Here is a 16,465-nt window from a genome sequence, read left to right on the forward strand (position 1 = left end):
ACTAGAAGCCCCCACTAACTGGAGCGAGGCCAGAGCTCCACCTGAGAAGAGTGTTGCAGCCAGGGGTTACCATTCATGTGCCTTTGCAGCTGCTTCTCTCTAGAAAAATGTCACATGGCAATATTTTTAAGTCTCTGATTGCCAATGGTTAAGTCATATTTCACTTTCTCTTTCCTTATTGCCCTTTCTGTGACTGAACAATAATACAGGCTGAGCAGTTATCGTGTCTAGTTTCCATCAGAAACTCGTCAGGAAGTGAGCATCCAATTCTCTAGGTGGCTTTGAAAATTTCAGCCTGTAGCACTGAACATAAATTTGTCTTCATTTAAACCGCACCTTAAGTGTACTTGTTCCGGAAAGAGAAGATGTGCCTGGCTGTAATGAAAAACAAAGAAGTATTGTTATTAGCCACAGCCTATTTATGGCATTTCCCCCCGGTGACTCAGAATGAATCATTAATGATTCCAAGGGAAAACGGTATCAGTCTGTCTCCTCTCTGCCTGCAGCGGGTGTGTGGGATTTAACAATCTGGTGAAATAGCAGTCTTTTCTGTTCATAGGCTGTGAGATCCCAGCTTCTTCACATTGGAACCATATGTTTGCTGTAACACCTACTCAAAGATTTTGGAGTTGACCAAGTGCATTTCTAGCAGCAGGTTAGAAAGAAATGACCTGGAGCAGAGCCCTTGCCAGCTGATCATAGCTCAGGGGCTGAGTAGCAGAACTAGGGAGGCTTAGGAAAGTTTTTTCAAGTTGATGAAGATGGAAATCATTCCACTCCTCATCATGCTGTTTCTGCTTCAGAGCAGCGGAATTGTCCTCTACACTGAAAATTTTCAGACGTGTATTCTCTGCTGTCGCTGCTGCTTGTGCAAAAGGGGGCAGATTTTGCTCTGTTTGATCCAGCTGAATGGTCTGAACCCTGCATGTTACAGGGTCCTGGTCCTTGGTACTTTGCCAAGTATGAACCCCTTAGTTTGCAGTTTTCCATGTCAGTTTTCTGCCTTGGTCTAGAGGTCAGTTTATTTTCAATGGATTCAAGTGTTTTTGAGAGTGAAATGGAAATTATTCTTTCTAAATAATCTGCCTATGTCACATAAGCAACTACCACAGAGCACGGCAGCCTTTTTGTGCTTCAGAATAAGGGCTTCGGCAGGAGCATATTCTGAAATTGTGTTTTGCTATTTTGCTATCTTTGGAAAAAAGCAATCGACATGTAGTTTAATAATGAATGCAGTTGCCTTTGTGATCTTAACTTGGCTCCTGTTTGAGTTGTGTTATGATTATGTCTGAGAGAATAAATAGATTTTCTACTGATGCCTTTTTAAGAAAATCTTTTCTGGTAAATGTTTGTTTCTCATACTGAACGTACTTGTATGTGAGGGGGGGAGGAACAGCCATGCAAGTTTCTTGTTCTTCCATTCTGCCTTGGGGTTTTTTTGTGATGGGAAAGTGAGGAGAAGACAGGAATGTTCACAGCTGTCTCTGGGATGACCTTCTACTGTCTGACCTTGTTGTCCTGCCAAGCCCCCCTGCAATTCCTGCTGCTGCATGCTCCCATATTTGATGTTCTTTTTTATTTTCTTGTCCATTCTGTGAAACAAGCTTTGGGTTACTTCTGCCTTACTACTTTTATGCTTCTTGGGTATCCTCAAAGATACCTTTGCAGTCTTGATAAGAGAGGATAGTTATATTCACCAATAGTGACAGAAATATTTTGGTGCCTTTGAGATACTTGGGAGTTGGGGGAATCTGCTTCATTTTTGACAGATTAAAACTTTTACAGCATTTTGGGCGTTTAAAACACAAAATTCATCAACTTCAGGTGAGTAGAGAGTGCAATGCAGAGAGGTCAACATCTGCAGGCATGTCTTCAGAGTTTCAGGTGTCCAGGAAATGAGGCACGTGGTCAGATGTTATTTGAACTGGCTTGTCTTGTTTCAGAGAGTATTCTGTGACAGAAACAGGGATTTGATCAACTTCTCCGTAGTGGTGTGCAGATGGCTTGAGCAGGTCCCTAGTTCTGTATAGGAAAAATATCTCATACAAGTAAGCATTCATGGAGCCTGATAAGAAATTGGATAGCCCAGATTTGGGTTTTTATTAGTTGTGTTCCAGGACAATTACTTTTTTTTTTCTTTTCTGTACAATGTTTCTTACATTTGTATGCTTAATTAGAAAATTTAAGTATAAAACTGTTTCCTTTTTAATTGTGTATGTCTTACTTCAGGGAATCTGTATTCTTTTCTGAGTATGATTATGTCCTTAAGAATTATACAACTCACCACAAAATGTATTGAATTACCTGAAACAAAGATTGCAGTCCTTTTTTCTTAGGTGGGAATAAATCCATTTGATTTTGGTATTACAGGGTTTGAAATTAGTATCTTTGGAGGGAAAAGCAGTCTCTGAAATTTGCCACCACATTGTTTTTCTCGTGCTATACTTGTTTTTTTTCTGTGGCTCTAAACTTGAGCATCACTTACTGAAGCTGTTTCACTTCTTGCTTAGACGATGGGAAGGTGGAGATCCAGGTGTATCCAACCAGAAGACACCAACCACTATCCTCCTAACTCCAGAGAGAAAGTTTCATAGCTTTGGCTATGCAGCAAGAGATTTCTACCATGACTTGGATCCCACTGAATCAAAGCACTGGTTGTATTTTGAAAAGTTTAAGATGAAACTACATACCACTGGTGTAAGTAAGAACCAAGTAGCATTTGCTACTCAAATTATTTTCCTCTGAACAGTACTAGATCCTTGCCTGAAGATTGTCAACTAGATGTGAAGCAGCTCTATTTCTAAGTTTAGCGGATAAATTAAGCAAATGAAACTCTTCAGTTAACGTGATTCATTTTGCTTCTCGCTGCATTTGGCAGCTGTGTTTTGCCAGCCTTCTTTATAAATCTTAGAAGTTCAGTATCTACTTTGCTTAGATCTTCATGTCCTAATTTTCCTGGGTGAAATTCATAGCTGTCTGGGGAGTCTGCATGAGTTGGTTTGTTCTGTAAATCTAGTCAGCAGAAATGGAATATAAGAGCCATACTGAGCTCTAGTGCAGAGGAGCAGATTCACCCAGAATTTGTTGCCAGAACTGCAAGTGCAAATCATGCTGTTAATTTGACATTATTCCTATTGATTATATTTTTGTCTTTAATCCATTCTAGAGTTTTGGGAATCAGCCAGTACTTTCTCTGTTGAGGTGTTTTCTGGTTTCATGTGTTGGTGGGAAGCCAAAAATCTAGCCTTTAATTCTCAACTGGGCTTAAATTTCTTGCATGTGCAGCTTTGTTGCAATTAATTACAGATACACTTATTGCAACTATGTAATATTTAATCCATATTCCTCTCTCTGCCTGCAGTTATCTGTAGACATGGTAAGTGTTTAAAAACAAAGTCTAAAATAAGCAGCAAAATGTCATGCTCCAGGAAATTCAAGTGATGAGTTAAATCCTCTTCAGAACAATTTTGTCACTTTTTCCTAACCAGGTGGATAATAAGGATTCCCTTTCCTCAAGCAGTGGGAATAAATTTCATGTTTACCTTCTTCTAGTAACTTCCTGTTATTTTCTTTCATGTAGAATCTTACCATGGAGACAGACCTGACAGCTGCAAATGGCAAAAAAGTCAAAGCACTTGAGATATTTGCTTACGCTCTGCAATTCTTTAAGGAACAGGCCTTAAAGGTGGGGTAGTACTTCCTTGTCAAGATCTTCTGTATTTATAACTGGTATAAATATGAGCTTAACACTTTTAACCTTGCCAAGTTTTGACCTCAGTAGTATTTGATGTAAACAAAGCAAGGCAGGTGTAGAAACCCTGGGCAAGCTGTGGACTCGGAAGAGCTCACAATAGTCTGAAGTATTATTTTCCATTTCCCATTTGAAATGTCTATGATCACAAGATTGTTTATTGTGTTCTCCAGTGAAATACATGGCCCCAGTAAACTGGTTTTGGGATTTAAAACCTCATGTAAACAGTCAGTTGTGAATTAAGTAAACATTGGCTTCAAACGTGCCACTATAATGTCAACGTAAGCATAGGAGTTCCTGGGTCAAATCAGAATATTCATCCAAGCAAGCATTGTTTAAAATAGCCTTGTTGCTAAAAGCTAACCTACTTTTTTGAATGGGTTTAATTTATTTTCTCTGAGATCTCAGTCTCTTCCTTATGGCTGCAGAGAAACAATCCTACCACTTCAATTCAAATGCCTCATCTTTTCAAAGACTTTTTAAACTGTTTTGTGGTTGGTTGTGGAGTCACAATGACTGTGAAGCTGTGCATATAGGGGGGAAATTCTTAGCAAATGTGAATGTGGTTGGGTACAATCCCGTATTTACTGTGCTGCCTGTTCAGGGCTATGTCCTTTCCTGATGTTAATAACTAAATCCCTGGCATTTATGAATAAATCCTGGAACTAATTAGACGAGCAATGTAAGTGAGTTGTTACTTTGGACTATAATCTGTCCGTTTCTGTTGCCTTGTGCAGTATAAAGGTACTACTTTTCCAGCATGGGTTTTTGAACTGCAGCATAGCTAAACAAACACAACACCTTGGCTCAGCACATGCAGAAACATTTTTTTACGTTCTAAAGGCCTGTTGTTCACCTTTCTGAACCTTTCTGTGTTTGGATGGAGATTTAGATAGGACATATGGTAATGACATTTTACTTGGAACCTTTCCCAAAACGTGTCAGTATATCACCTAATTTGCAAATGCAGTACAGACTTTCCTCTTTTTAAGGGAAAAAAAAGGACAATAGAAGTACTAAACTAGTCTTGAATGTTTGCTTAAAGCAAAATTTTGAAGGAGCCATCAGTCATTTTTTTAAAGGGGGTTAACTGTAACTTCCCCTTGTTAACTGCATTGTAAAACTTTGATTTAAGGGTAAGTGGTGTATAAAGAAGTAATTGAAAAATCCAGTTTGTAAAACATAATGTTCATCAGTGATACTTCAAATATTTTTCTGTCTGTTAATCAAGATGTGTGAATTCTTGAAGCCAACAGCAAATACCACACCACAACTAGGAATGAATACAAATGTTTTGTAACACTCTGTAAATTGCTGCTTTTGCAAAAACCAAATTTTCTACTTTGTGTTAGCAGCAAACTTTTCTATAGGTCTCCTTGAGAAAGCTTCAACCCTAATCCCACCTTTTGGCACAGTAAAGCATTCTTGACAGGTTGGAAGTAATCCTGACTCGTAGTATAGATGTAACAGGAAGAAAATTGAAAAGAAAGAGTTACTGTTACTGGAGCCAGCAGAAAATAATATTTTCTTGTAAAGTAGACACCTATGATTTTGCATTCACCTCTATTTTCCTTTTATTTAGGAGCTCAGTGACCAAGGAGGCTCAGATTTCGAAAACACTGAAGTAAGATGGGTTATTACAGTGCCTGCTATTTGGAAACAGCCTGCAAAGCAGTTTATGAGACAAGCTGCCTACAAGGTAATATTACAGGCTGAATATAAAAATGCCCCTTTAAAGCCCTAGTTAGTAGGCTAAATGATAAACTGTATTTGGGACAATTAGCTCTAGTATAAACTGTATAAATAATGGTTTAGAAATATTGAAAGAGGAGTTAACTCTACCAAGCAGTAGCTTAAGCTATATGTATTGACCTCTTAACTGCCTTTTTCTTTCTATTTACTTTTATATGTTCATGTCCCTCACTGTAGACTGATATTTTAGTCATCCTGAACAATATATTTGAGCTGAATTCAGTGCACATGGAACAGATGCAGTTTTGAGACCCAAGGGAAAGTTGATTTTAAAATACTGGACACAGTTTTGTTTTGTTAACTTTCTTTAGGTCATCACAGACTTTTAAAGTAAAAAAGGAAAAAAAACAAAAAAGAGGGAAAGCAAAGAGCCTCCTTGGTGGGACTTTTTTTCCAGTTCCCATTTTCCCACAGTAGGAATGAAAGGACTCTGAACTGGATAGTCTGGATATAAAATTAAATTCAACTGTTATTTTCACCAGTAAGGGGTTTATCTGCATTTAACTCTTTCCCCCCAACCGCCCCCTGGATATGTCCACTTTCGGTGTGCATGTCCTTTATTTCAGTTTCAGTTTGTGTCTTTAATACACGAGATGTGCATTTTCATCAGCATATTCATTTTCAGTTTGGGGTTTTTGGTTTTATGGGGGGGGGGTTTGTTCTTTTTTTTTAATTTTTGGTCGGAGACTTGCATAACGCATTGGCAGCAGCTGTGTGGGGCACGGTTCGTAAAATATCTACCAGTTCATGAGTAATTTGCTGAGTGGTCCTGGGAAGCACCCAGATTTTTCTAACTCTGTTTCTAACTATCTCTAATGTTGAGCAACATTTTTCTTAACAGTCTGTATTGTGGGATTGCTAATGCTAGTGCCAGAAGCAAAACACTCTTAAAGTTCTGATGGAAGGACACGGTTGTAGGTAAATCTGAAACACTAGAGACCCATTCATTATCTCTGTATATTGTTGTCTGCCTGCTGTCTGTGTGCATGTGTGCTCGTGAAGTGGGAGCTGTGGAAGGAGCAGGGCAGGGTAAGGTAGATCTCTTGGCATTTCTCATTTGTGGCACAATGGAATGTTGTTAATTAGTGTCTGTGTCTGTGGTTGTGTCTGTGATTGTGTACTTCTGTGGGCAAGCTTGATAAACAGCAAGGACTGACAAGGCTTTTAACTCGGGGTGTGTGAGCAGTTGCAGGAAAACGTGAATTTAGGGAAATAATTGATGTTAACTTGACACATGGTTGATTGTTTTTAAAGTAGTGGGGATGAAGAAACAAATGCAGAAAAGTGAGAATTCTGCATGCCATTCAGTCTTTCAGATTCCTCTTGCTGGATCCAACACATTCCTCAAACCAGTATGTACAGATGGATCAGAAGTTGCAGCTCTTGTTGCTAGCTATTGGAAGATGCAAGCATCTTGAAAATGAGCACTTTTGTTGTAAGAGTAATCGGCACATCATGTAGGGAGAAGTGTGAAAAGGCAGTGGTAGAAACCCTGTTACTGGAAACACACTGCAGTACAACCACTAGTCTAAGCTGAGAGTTAACTAGTGGGAAACATTAATGAGCTGTGAAAATCTGCTGAGTAATCTGTGAGAAGCAGAGGTAGCTCTAAGAGAGCAAAACCACTAACAGCTTCAGTCACTGCTTCACAATGTAAAGCCTAGCCTTTCTGGAAGGGTTAAGTACTTGTCTAGGCAAAGCTAATGGAATTAATCGAGTAGAGTAAGAAGTGTTGGAAATCTGCTGCTGTTCTCAGCATCCATCAGCTTTTGAACTGATGGTGCACAATCTCAGTGCACCTCTGACATCCCCTCATCTCTGTTCTGCCTTAGACAAAACATTGCTGACCTGGAACTCTTAATCTGCCCAAGAGCTCCTGCAGTGTCCCCTTCCAGCTGCTGTGCTGCTTTCTCATTGAATGGGTAATCTGGGTGGTTCCCTTCAGCAGCTCACAGTTCTTCCTCTCTTCCCATCCAGCCTATCCAAATCCTGCTAATTCTGTCTGCATGGCAGCTTTTCCTGTTCGTGCTGCTGAGCTTTCATCCAAGATGTCAGTGATTTTGCATCTTGGTTACTCCAGCATCATTTCTTTGGCTTTTGGCAGCTGTCATGTGACCTGGTTTGTATCTCTTCAGAATATTGCCACTAAAGACTTTTGTAGCCTCATATTTGACAGGGAATCAACCTACATTTGACTCCATCTGTGTCATCTCATGCATAAGCTGCATGTCCTGGACATGAGTATCTGTATTGCTTACTCAGTTTCCTCTTCTGAAACCCTTTCTAAAATGCTGGCTTTTTTCATGCCTACAAAAACTTGACTGTGATTAGTCTATTTATATGGGAAAACTACTCCTCATTGCTTCGTGCTGTTACTCTGCCTGCCCCATCTGTATTCATCTATTGTGCTTTGTGTATCCTTAACTCTTTTTATACCTGAGTTATTATTACCTCTTTGAAGCAGGTATTTGTTTGTTCTCATTTATCTTGCTCTCTGGGGCCTCCTGAGGGACTAAGTCTGGTAGGATGTAGAAAGTTGCACGTCTTTACAGCTTACTTTGCTGAATCAAAATTGCTTTATTCCTGAATAACAGGTGCTTCTTCCTGTCCCTCGTGCTTAATTCCTGTGTGTCCAGAGATGGTTCTGAAGCTGCGTGACACTTGATAAGGTCTGGTCACAACTGGAGAGAGCTCTGTGGCAAGAGCAGAGTGTCAACTCTGTAGGACCCACTTAGGCTTGTTTCCTTTCCCAAAACTTGTCTGCTGGGATTAATGTGTGTTGCATCACTGTTTGTTACATCTTGAATAATGATTCTTAGGATTCTTAGTCAGGTTTGTCATTGTCCTCACCAGTAAAGTATAAGGTATCATAAATAGCATTAACTTTTCTTGTTTCTGTGTCCCATTAACTTGTCTTGTTTCTGTCTTGTTCTGTTTCAAATTCTTTGCTTTGGTGTAGTTCTGTCAGAAGTGCTGTATTTGCCAGTATTAGAAAAAATTCCATTCTCATGAAGAACTCACATTGTGACTAATAAATTCAAATTGCTGATATATTTTCTTATTTGGAAGTCCTTGTCAGCATGGTCCAGTTGGACAGCATGTGGGAGGACTCCACCCTGTTCGTGTGGATGGGACCTGTCCTTGTTGCTGTCCTTGCAGAGGGAGCTCAATGCAACTACCTGCACTGGGCCTGAGGTTTAGACCCCAAAATGCAAGAATGGCTTAGGCATGGAAGCAAACCACTTCCTGCTCTTGAGCATGGCCTGGCACTTACGGCCTCATCAGAATTACACGTGAACTTGGATCCCACCTCTGTGTTACCTGAGGTCCTACTAACACAAGAAAATTCATTGTTTTGTTAGTCTTGTATTACTGATGACAAAAAAAACCAACCCAGTGTGTCCACTAGTAGAGAGGTGAAACTTTAAAAGTAGTCAAGAACATTTGTGTAGGAACGCTTTATATCGAGGCAGGCAGGAATCGTTGGTTCAGCATTAGCAGCACTTTGCTGTTGTAATATATTACTGTGAGCAGCACTGTTAATCCCTTATCCAAATGGGATTCAGGCACCGCAGGTTGTGTATTAGAGGAACACAGGATCCAATACTCTTGGCGCGTTGTTTCTTTTTAGTAAAGACGTTCTTCCAGCTCATCTTTCAATACACATTCCTTGGGCACAGTAAGTGCAGAGCAGAATCTGCAGGCTGGAATTCCTTGAACATGCTAATAGGAGTAAAGTTTTAAGGAAGAGTTTGGAGTGTGACAGAAGTATGGGAATGCAGAAGCTATAAAATAAGGAAGTAAAACATGGCATAACAAATACGCTCAGGGCAGAGAGAAGGAAAGGGAAGGATGTTGCATTTTCATAAACTTGCCCAAAATATTCTTTAGGCTGGCAAACATCATTCATTTGGTCTACTTCGAAATATTGAGGGGGTTTTTCTTTTTAATATGAGCTGTTGATTTTGAAATGGAGTTATAGAGCTCTGAAGTAGATTTATCTTTCAGTTACAAATAGCAAATAAAATCATTTGCATGGTAAGCTCATATAAACAAAAAGAGAGGTAGTCTAAGTTATAGGCTTAAGTATATGAGCCAGAAATTCCGGAGGCTTTCTTTAACCAGCTACTATGCTGGATGTTTATTATTGTTTTCATATCTGTTTTGTCATGGAATACGCATGATGGGAATTACTTAACACATTGTGTTGGGGTTCACATTACATTACATCGATCAGTACTAGCTTGCTCTGTAGAAACCTTCAGAGAAAAATAAACAAATGTGATGAAAGATTGATGGGACAGCACCTAAAATTCCTTGCTGATAAAAACGTGATGTGAAGTATGTTTGTTTTTTTTAAAAAGATGACTAGAGAGACTTAACCAGATTGTAATCTGTGAAGCTGAGCTACACCTACTCCTTCATAAGTCTGTTCTTCGGTACAGAAAACACATGCAACTGAAATTTATTTGTGTAGGGACAGTGTGAGGCTTCTGCTATAAACCACATATAAAGGTATAAGCAGCACTAGGAAGCTGGTGATTTTTTTTAAACAGTACTTGTTAGTGAGACAGATGAGGCAGAAGTGTTCATACATCAACTACCTTGATTATTTGTAGCTTCTGGGGGATCTCTTGAGTCTGTGCTTTCACTTTTATGATATTAAGATCCTTTTAATCATAAGGATTAAAATGCTTATTGAGTGATGTGTTAGGGAGGATTCTGCATCTTGTAGCTATGTTTAATTAGGAAAAGATAACTAATTGAGGGGTGGAGATTACAGAGTGGAAAATGTGTACTGATCAATCTCTGCTTACACATTTTAGTTACTCAGACAGGTTCACGGGAAAGCAGAGGCAGTTGACAAAGCCATCTGCTAATCTAGTCCTACATTTCTGTTTGTCCACCTCTATGCCACAAGTTGCGACATTTGGAGAATTTCTTTTTCTTTTGCTATCCAAGTAAATTAAAAGGTTTTCATAGCATTCTGTCAGAGTGCATCTGTGCTTATGTTCTAAAGCTTTGAAACACATTTCACAGGATCTTAGACATTGCCTGAGAGGTCACTGAAGCCAACAGAAATAACGAAAAATTAAATTCTTCATTCTGCTTGGTGGAAAGAGTGTCTAGATGGCGTTTAGCAACCGAAAGAAGAAAACGATGGTCTGAAAGGATGTAAACTACAATCATTAGGGAATGACAGAAGTCCACAAACAAATGTAAATTAATGTGGACAAGATCTAAAACTAGCGTGTTTGATTGTTTTTAATTAGTTCATAGAAAGGACAATGGTGAAGGATAATAGATAGGTCTAAAAGACATCTTAGATGCCAGTATTAAGTTACAGAGAAAAGAAATAAAAGGTGAAGTTGGAACTGTAGTGAAAAATATTAAGGAAAATCAGAAAGCCCAAGGTACAGAATAAGATGCAACTAACAGAAAAGAGCAAGCCTGTCGTTTTCTCTGTGAAAGTCCACTCAGTCAGGCCACTTGTGTCTTTTTAATATAATCAGCCTGAACCATAAGGACCTACAATGAGGATATTTCAAAATACAGAAAAGGAGAGAGCCTGACACACTAGAAATGTGAAACTAGACTTAAATAGGAAGAGTCAAGCTTTGCTGTTGTGGTAACTGATGCATGCCCATGGTACAAAAAAGCATTTCTAGAATATTATAACATGAAAAATTGAAAAGCTTATGAGAATTTAATGGCTTCATTTTTCTAATGCACACTAGTCATGAAACTTGCAAGTAATGTTCTCCTGCACCTTGGGGGATATAATGTAATGCAGCAAAAAATTCTTGGTAATGCCACTTGGAGCTAAGCTTTCATTTGTGCAACAAATGTGATCTGTGGCAACAATCCCTTGGGAATGAGCTGCAGCAACATCACCTTAATGAAATATGAACTGAATGCCACTGTGGTCCCATCAGCTTGTCAAAAACATAACCTCCACCTTACCACGTTTTTCATTCAGCAATATGTGACTCAGCTTTAGTAATGCTAATTTGGATTTGTTTGTGGTTCCAGTACCTGAGAAACTTCTGGGGGAATGAAAGGGCAGAGGTACAACAAAACAAGCAATTTGGAGATTTTTTTTGCACAGAGAAAAGCATTGGTAATTTCATAGGTTGTTCTTACCTAATAAGGGATCCAAGATGCTTCTCCCTAGAAACCTCTGTCTATATTTCTGGGATTACTTCTGAGACCAAATTGTGATAGACTAGATCTGGTGTCCTAGGTAAGGTCTGCTGTAACTATTGGTATTCTTTTATATCTCACAAATACAAGAAATCCTTTTCTCTCTCATAATGATCCTGAAATCAAGTGCCTTGCCTGTGTGTAGCAAGAAATTATCTTTCTTATGGGCAGTTCACAGAAGCTTTTTGAGAAATAAGCACAGGTAAACTGCAGAACCTTCTCCATGAATTTTAAACAAAAGTGCTGCTTCATGATAGGTAGCCAATAGTCTTAATTCAGGTATATCCTTCCTTATGCTCCACTTTCCTTCCTAAAGAAAAAAAAAAGGTTTTATAGGTTAAAAAAGGGAAACTGTAATACAAAATCCAGAAGACCTGACAAGTATACAGTCCTGAATAATTCCAAGTTCAGGTTAAAATAAAAGAATAGATTATAAAAATAATCTATAAAATATAAAGTATAGAAATACTCAGGTAAAGCAGTCTGTACTCTTAGCTGGGTAATAGCAACACCAGGAAAAATAAATTGAGGCAATCAGACTGTTCTTACCAAAGGCATTTATCTCAATAAGACAGCCTAGCCATCTATAACAAACTGCTTCATCTAATCAGTGACCACATAAATGCAGCAGTTCTGGCTGTAGCCAATGTAACTCCACAAATTCATTATTTTGAGTGTGCTGAAAATAAAAGTCACACTTCATTACAGCTCCAGGTGCCCCATTTATTTTCTTGCTTTTCAGAATGAGATAATGCCATAGTTTCTAGACAGCCATTAAGAGGGAGAAATGTTACAGGCTGTACATTGTTTCTTGTCATAGGAATAGCTTTACTGATGGGTTGGTAAACAGAAGTGAAATATCAAATGGGTTCTGCTTTGGTTCAAAGCACCTTGCTAAGTAGTGGGATCAGCTGCAGGACTGGCAGCCAGCATGATTATTCAGAGTACAAGTACCCCCCATCCCAACAAACTTCACAAATAGCTCCACTGAAAACCTTGGTGTTGAGTTGGATACTCAGAAGTTGATGCATTTGCTTTAGGGGGTGGTTTCACAAAATTTAGTCCAAGTGACTTGTAAAATGTTATATAGGAAGCTTGTAGCAGAGCTGAATGCAAAAAATTGGGCTTGAAGTCCATATCTGCTATTTCAGACAACATTCTCATACTTTTAAGCATAAAGACCATATTTTAACTCTACAATGAAATACAGGAAAATGAATTTATTAGGAACTGAATTTCCCTCACCGACAAGACATTGGACCGAGGCAGATTTTTTTGGAGTGCAGGTTATGTTAATATTGTAAATTCAGCTTGTGCATCCTTGATACATTAATTTCTTTCAATATGTTGCAGTCACTTTTTAAATGACTGCTGGCTGATATTTAAGGTTAAAGGACTGCTTAGAGCTGTTGTGCTCTATATATTTTCAGATTAAAAAAGAAGTGTGCTGTGACAAATGTTTCCTTTTGATCCCAAGACACTTAAACAAAAGTTCTAATTGCAGTCCATACAGAAACCTGTGAGGACCTGAATAGCTGCAGGCTTGTAGCAGAGGCTGGTACTGCTGTCATACTGTCAGACACAATGGGCTCCCTCTCACTGATACACTCAAGGATTTGACGTGAAAGTCACAAAGACAAGGGATTAAAAAGTGTGTAGGTCTGTGGCCTTTGGGAAGGATTTCTGGTCTTTCTCAGTGTAGAATACCTGCAGCATTTTAGAATCCTGGAAGCACTAAGTGGAAGTGTTTGTTGGAGATTATCTGATCTGTCCTTCCATTTGAAGCAGGGTTATTGCCAACACCAGCTCAGCAGTGGCTCTCTTAGCCAAGCTGTAAAAATCTCCAGGGACAGAGATGCCTATCTGAGCAGCTGTTCTGGTGCTGCATCACCTTTCTAGTAAAAAGGAGGTTTTATAATACCCAATTTGAAGTCTAAGAACTGCAATATGTGGCTGTTGCCCCTCATTATATCTCTTGGCAAGACTGAGAGTAAGTTGTGTTCTGCTGCCTTTGTAACTGCCCTTCAGATAGCTGCAGGCAGCTATTAGGCTGCTCCTTGGCCACCAAGAGTTTCTTCCACCATAAAACTAATTTTAATTATAAATAAAATCTAATCTAAATCTCTTGCTCCTTCAACATACAGGTTCATGTGCAACTCTGAAATGGGGAGTAGTGTTACTATTAACTGGAATGAATTCATATGTTGTCTGGTGATGTTCACCCTACCAGTGATACAGGTGCAAATATGAAACACCTTATTATTGTCTGTCCTGATTACCTGCAGGTTAGAAGGTTTCACCTAAAAACTCCCTTCACAGGAGTTCACAGCTTGTGAGTTCTGTTTGAAGTTGGAGCAGCAATAAGTTCAGGCTAGGTGAAGACTGTGGGAAGGTTGTGAATTTTCTGTGGGTTAGTTACTTTGTACAAGCTTCTGGTATGGGCAAGCCCTGGGAATTCAGAAAGCACTGCAAATCCTATGCTCTGGTATTTTAAAAGCAGGGAAATAGTGTATAAAGATATCTGCAGTATCAGAAGAGAGGTCTCAGGATAATCCCAAAATCCTAAGGACAGTTTAAAGGCTGATTTTTACACTGGGGTTCATCCATCTGTGTCTTTCATGTTACTTAATCCCTCATGCTTGTGCAAAGCAAATAAAAGAACTATTACAGGGATCTATTAATTTCCAGTTTTGTGTCCCCTCCCTTAAAACGGTGGCTTTTCCACTTTTCATCTTCCATAGCTTATCTGCAAAATGAAGTTACTTCTATTTGACCATAGCCTGAGAATTCATTTATGCTTTCTCAAGCAGTTTTCTCACAGAGAGATGAGTATCTTTGTCTTGTCACTTTACTGTACAGAAGGGGGAACTGACACTGAAGGAATTCTGCAGCTGTGATAATTATCCACTATTTTCTCACTTGTGAAATGCAAAGTATGAGTGGCACCTGATCAGACTAGGATCTGTGCCACAAGCCTAATTTTAGCTCAACCAGCAATAATAGTGTGAAAACGTGTGCATCTATGTATATCTATAATGCATATGCATGTTTGTGTAGAAAATGTTGTGTAAGAGAAAGCCAAATGCTCTTGGTTCTGTAAAGCAAAACCTGCCTCTATGACATTGTAAATGTCAGATCTTTGCAGTATCAACCACCACCCAAACATTGTGTTGACTGGATTAAAAAAAAAAAAGTTAGTATTCAGTTTTCATCTAGGCTCTTAAATCCAGAGGATAAATTTCTGAGAGCAGGGGAGCACCCAGCAGCTCTTCTTCCTGCCTTTGGCAAACCCAGCCTCTTTCCTGTGGTCACTAAGAGGAATCTTTGAAAATCCTGTTTATTTTGTGGCTGTTCAGCAATTTTAAGCATCTATTTTTGAACAGATAAGGGGACAGAGATAACTGGGCTGTCTGACCTCACTGTATTCTGTTTATTCGCGATATTTACTGTACTGCAGCGCTCTTCATTACTCTAAAGTCTAAAGGCAAAGCATTGGTGTATGTGATGTTGTAGTGATTTTCAGACATTCTTTGTGAAGGCTTCTCACGGCTGAAGATCTAGCAAAACTGCATGCACTGTGCTTTTCCTGCAGCTTTGTGATATCCACTTGCCCCATTCCCGGCCAGCTGAGCTCCCCCTCGTGCACCTCTTTGGGATAGTGCTGTCTTTTCCCGTGTTGCTCATCTTCTTTCCTGGCGTGCTCTGCCTCCGTAATTAGATCTCAGTCGTTTATTTGCGACATCCCAGTTGGATGGCACGGAACTGGAGAAAGTGCTAGCTAGTGAAAAAGGAGGAGGATTAGAGGAGCTCACTTAGCAAGGCACTAAGTGGATGGTGTTACCATGAATCCCTTCACACAATGAACTGCACGAGGCACTTCATTTCCAACCATTCTTTTGTCTCGCCTTCCTTCAGTTGCACAATACTTTCTTCATGCCGCCTGCACGGTGCTTAACGTGCAATCATGCCTTTCTTATTGTTACTAATTACAATAAATATCTTGGAAAATAGCAAAATGTTGATGTTAATTCTCAGCTTCTGTCGTTTTGGCTGAATGATATTGTCCTGCCGAGCTTCGTTTCCTAATGAACCATGGTATCTTTATGGAGCTGTTTCATGGGATCCAACGTTTAAATTTTGTCTCTGGTGCCTACAAATGGGGCTTTAGTAGTAAAACACATTTGAAAGGTTCTTTCTACCAACCAGAAGAATGGATCATTGCACTCACCTGGCCTGCAGCGTTGCTTCAGAAGTGACTAAAGTAATGCAGTTGGTGAAGGTGAAAAATTGTGAAAGAAGAGTGGGGACCCAAGGCTGTGGTGGAGCTGTGATGTAGCTGTCCCTGCAGCTTCTGCATGTGCTACGTGTCACAGGTAGAAATGGAAGCTTGCTGTTTGGCCAACGCTAGCATTTGGCTGGGACACTGAACTGGAGTTCTGGGGTTATGGAGGAATTTCCTACCTTTTTGTGGGTTCCTACGCAAAGTTAGAAAAGATGCTTTAGTCTGTGCGCCTTGTTTTTGCAACTGTGTAATGAGAGTGATTCTTTTGTACGTGTTTATCTGTTTATTCTATTTATGCTTCATTTCTGTATCTAGAAATGTCCTGTTAATTGTGAATGCAGTGCTTACAGCCCTGAGGCAGTACTGAATTAGGTCTTGGATGACTACAAAATATATCAAAGCAGGAAATTAGAATTCATCCAATCAGTTCTTTCAGTCAGCTTTATAACTCAAAGAAACAGGTGCAATCCATGTAA

The 16,465-nt window shown here is 39.4% G+C and overlaps 1 protein-coding gene and 1 long non-coding RNA gene across 3 annotated transcripts in view; one reads left to right on the plus strand and one right to left on the minus strand.

The window, feature by feature from the left end:
- Positions 1-16,465, plus strand: part of HSPA12A (heat shock protein family A (Hsp70) member 12A) — a 55,790-nt gene that overhangs the window by 21,328 nt on the left and 17,997 nt on the right. For both annotated transcript variants that reach the window (XM_027726101.2, XM_039387157.1), the window contains exons 4-6: positions 2,511-2,697; positions 3,581-3,685; positions 5,334-5,450. In XM_027726101.2, coding sequence (XP_027581902.1) covers positions 2,511-2,697; positions 3,581-3,685; positions 5,334-5,450 — 409 coding nt within the window. The remainder of the gene's footprint in view (positions 1-2,510; positions 2,698-3,580; positions 3,686-5,333; positions 5,451-16,465) is intronic.
- On the minus strand, positions 11,920-16,055 carry LOC113990560. Its single transcript, XR_003541665.2, has 3 exons — positions 15,936-16,055; positions 15,123-15,485; positions 11,920-12,017 (listed from the first exon to the last, which is right to left on the minus strand). It is a non-coding gene; the product is annotated as an uncharacterized LOC113990560 (long non-coding RNA).

This window comes from Pipra filicauda, unplaced genomic scaffold, assembly GCF_003945595.2.
Source record: "Pipra filicauda isolate LSUMZ 115617 unplaced genomic scaffold, ASM394559v2 scaffold536_size338551_pilon, whole genome shotgun sequence".
NCBI lineage: Eukaryota > Metazoa > Chordata > Aves > Passeriformes > Pipridae > Pipra > Pipra filicauda.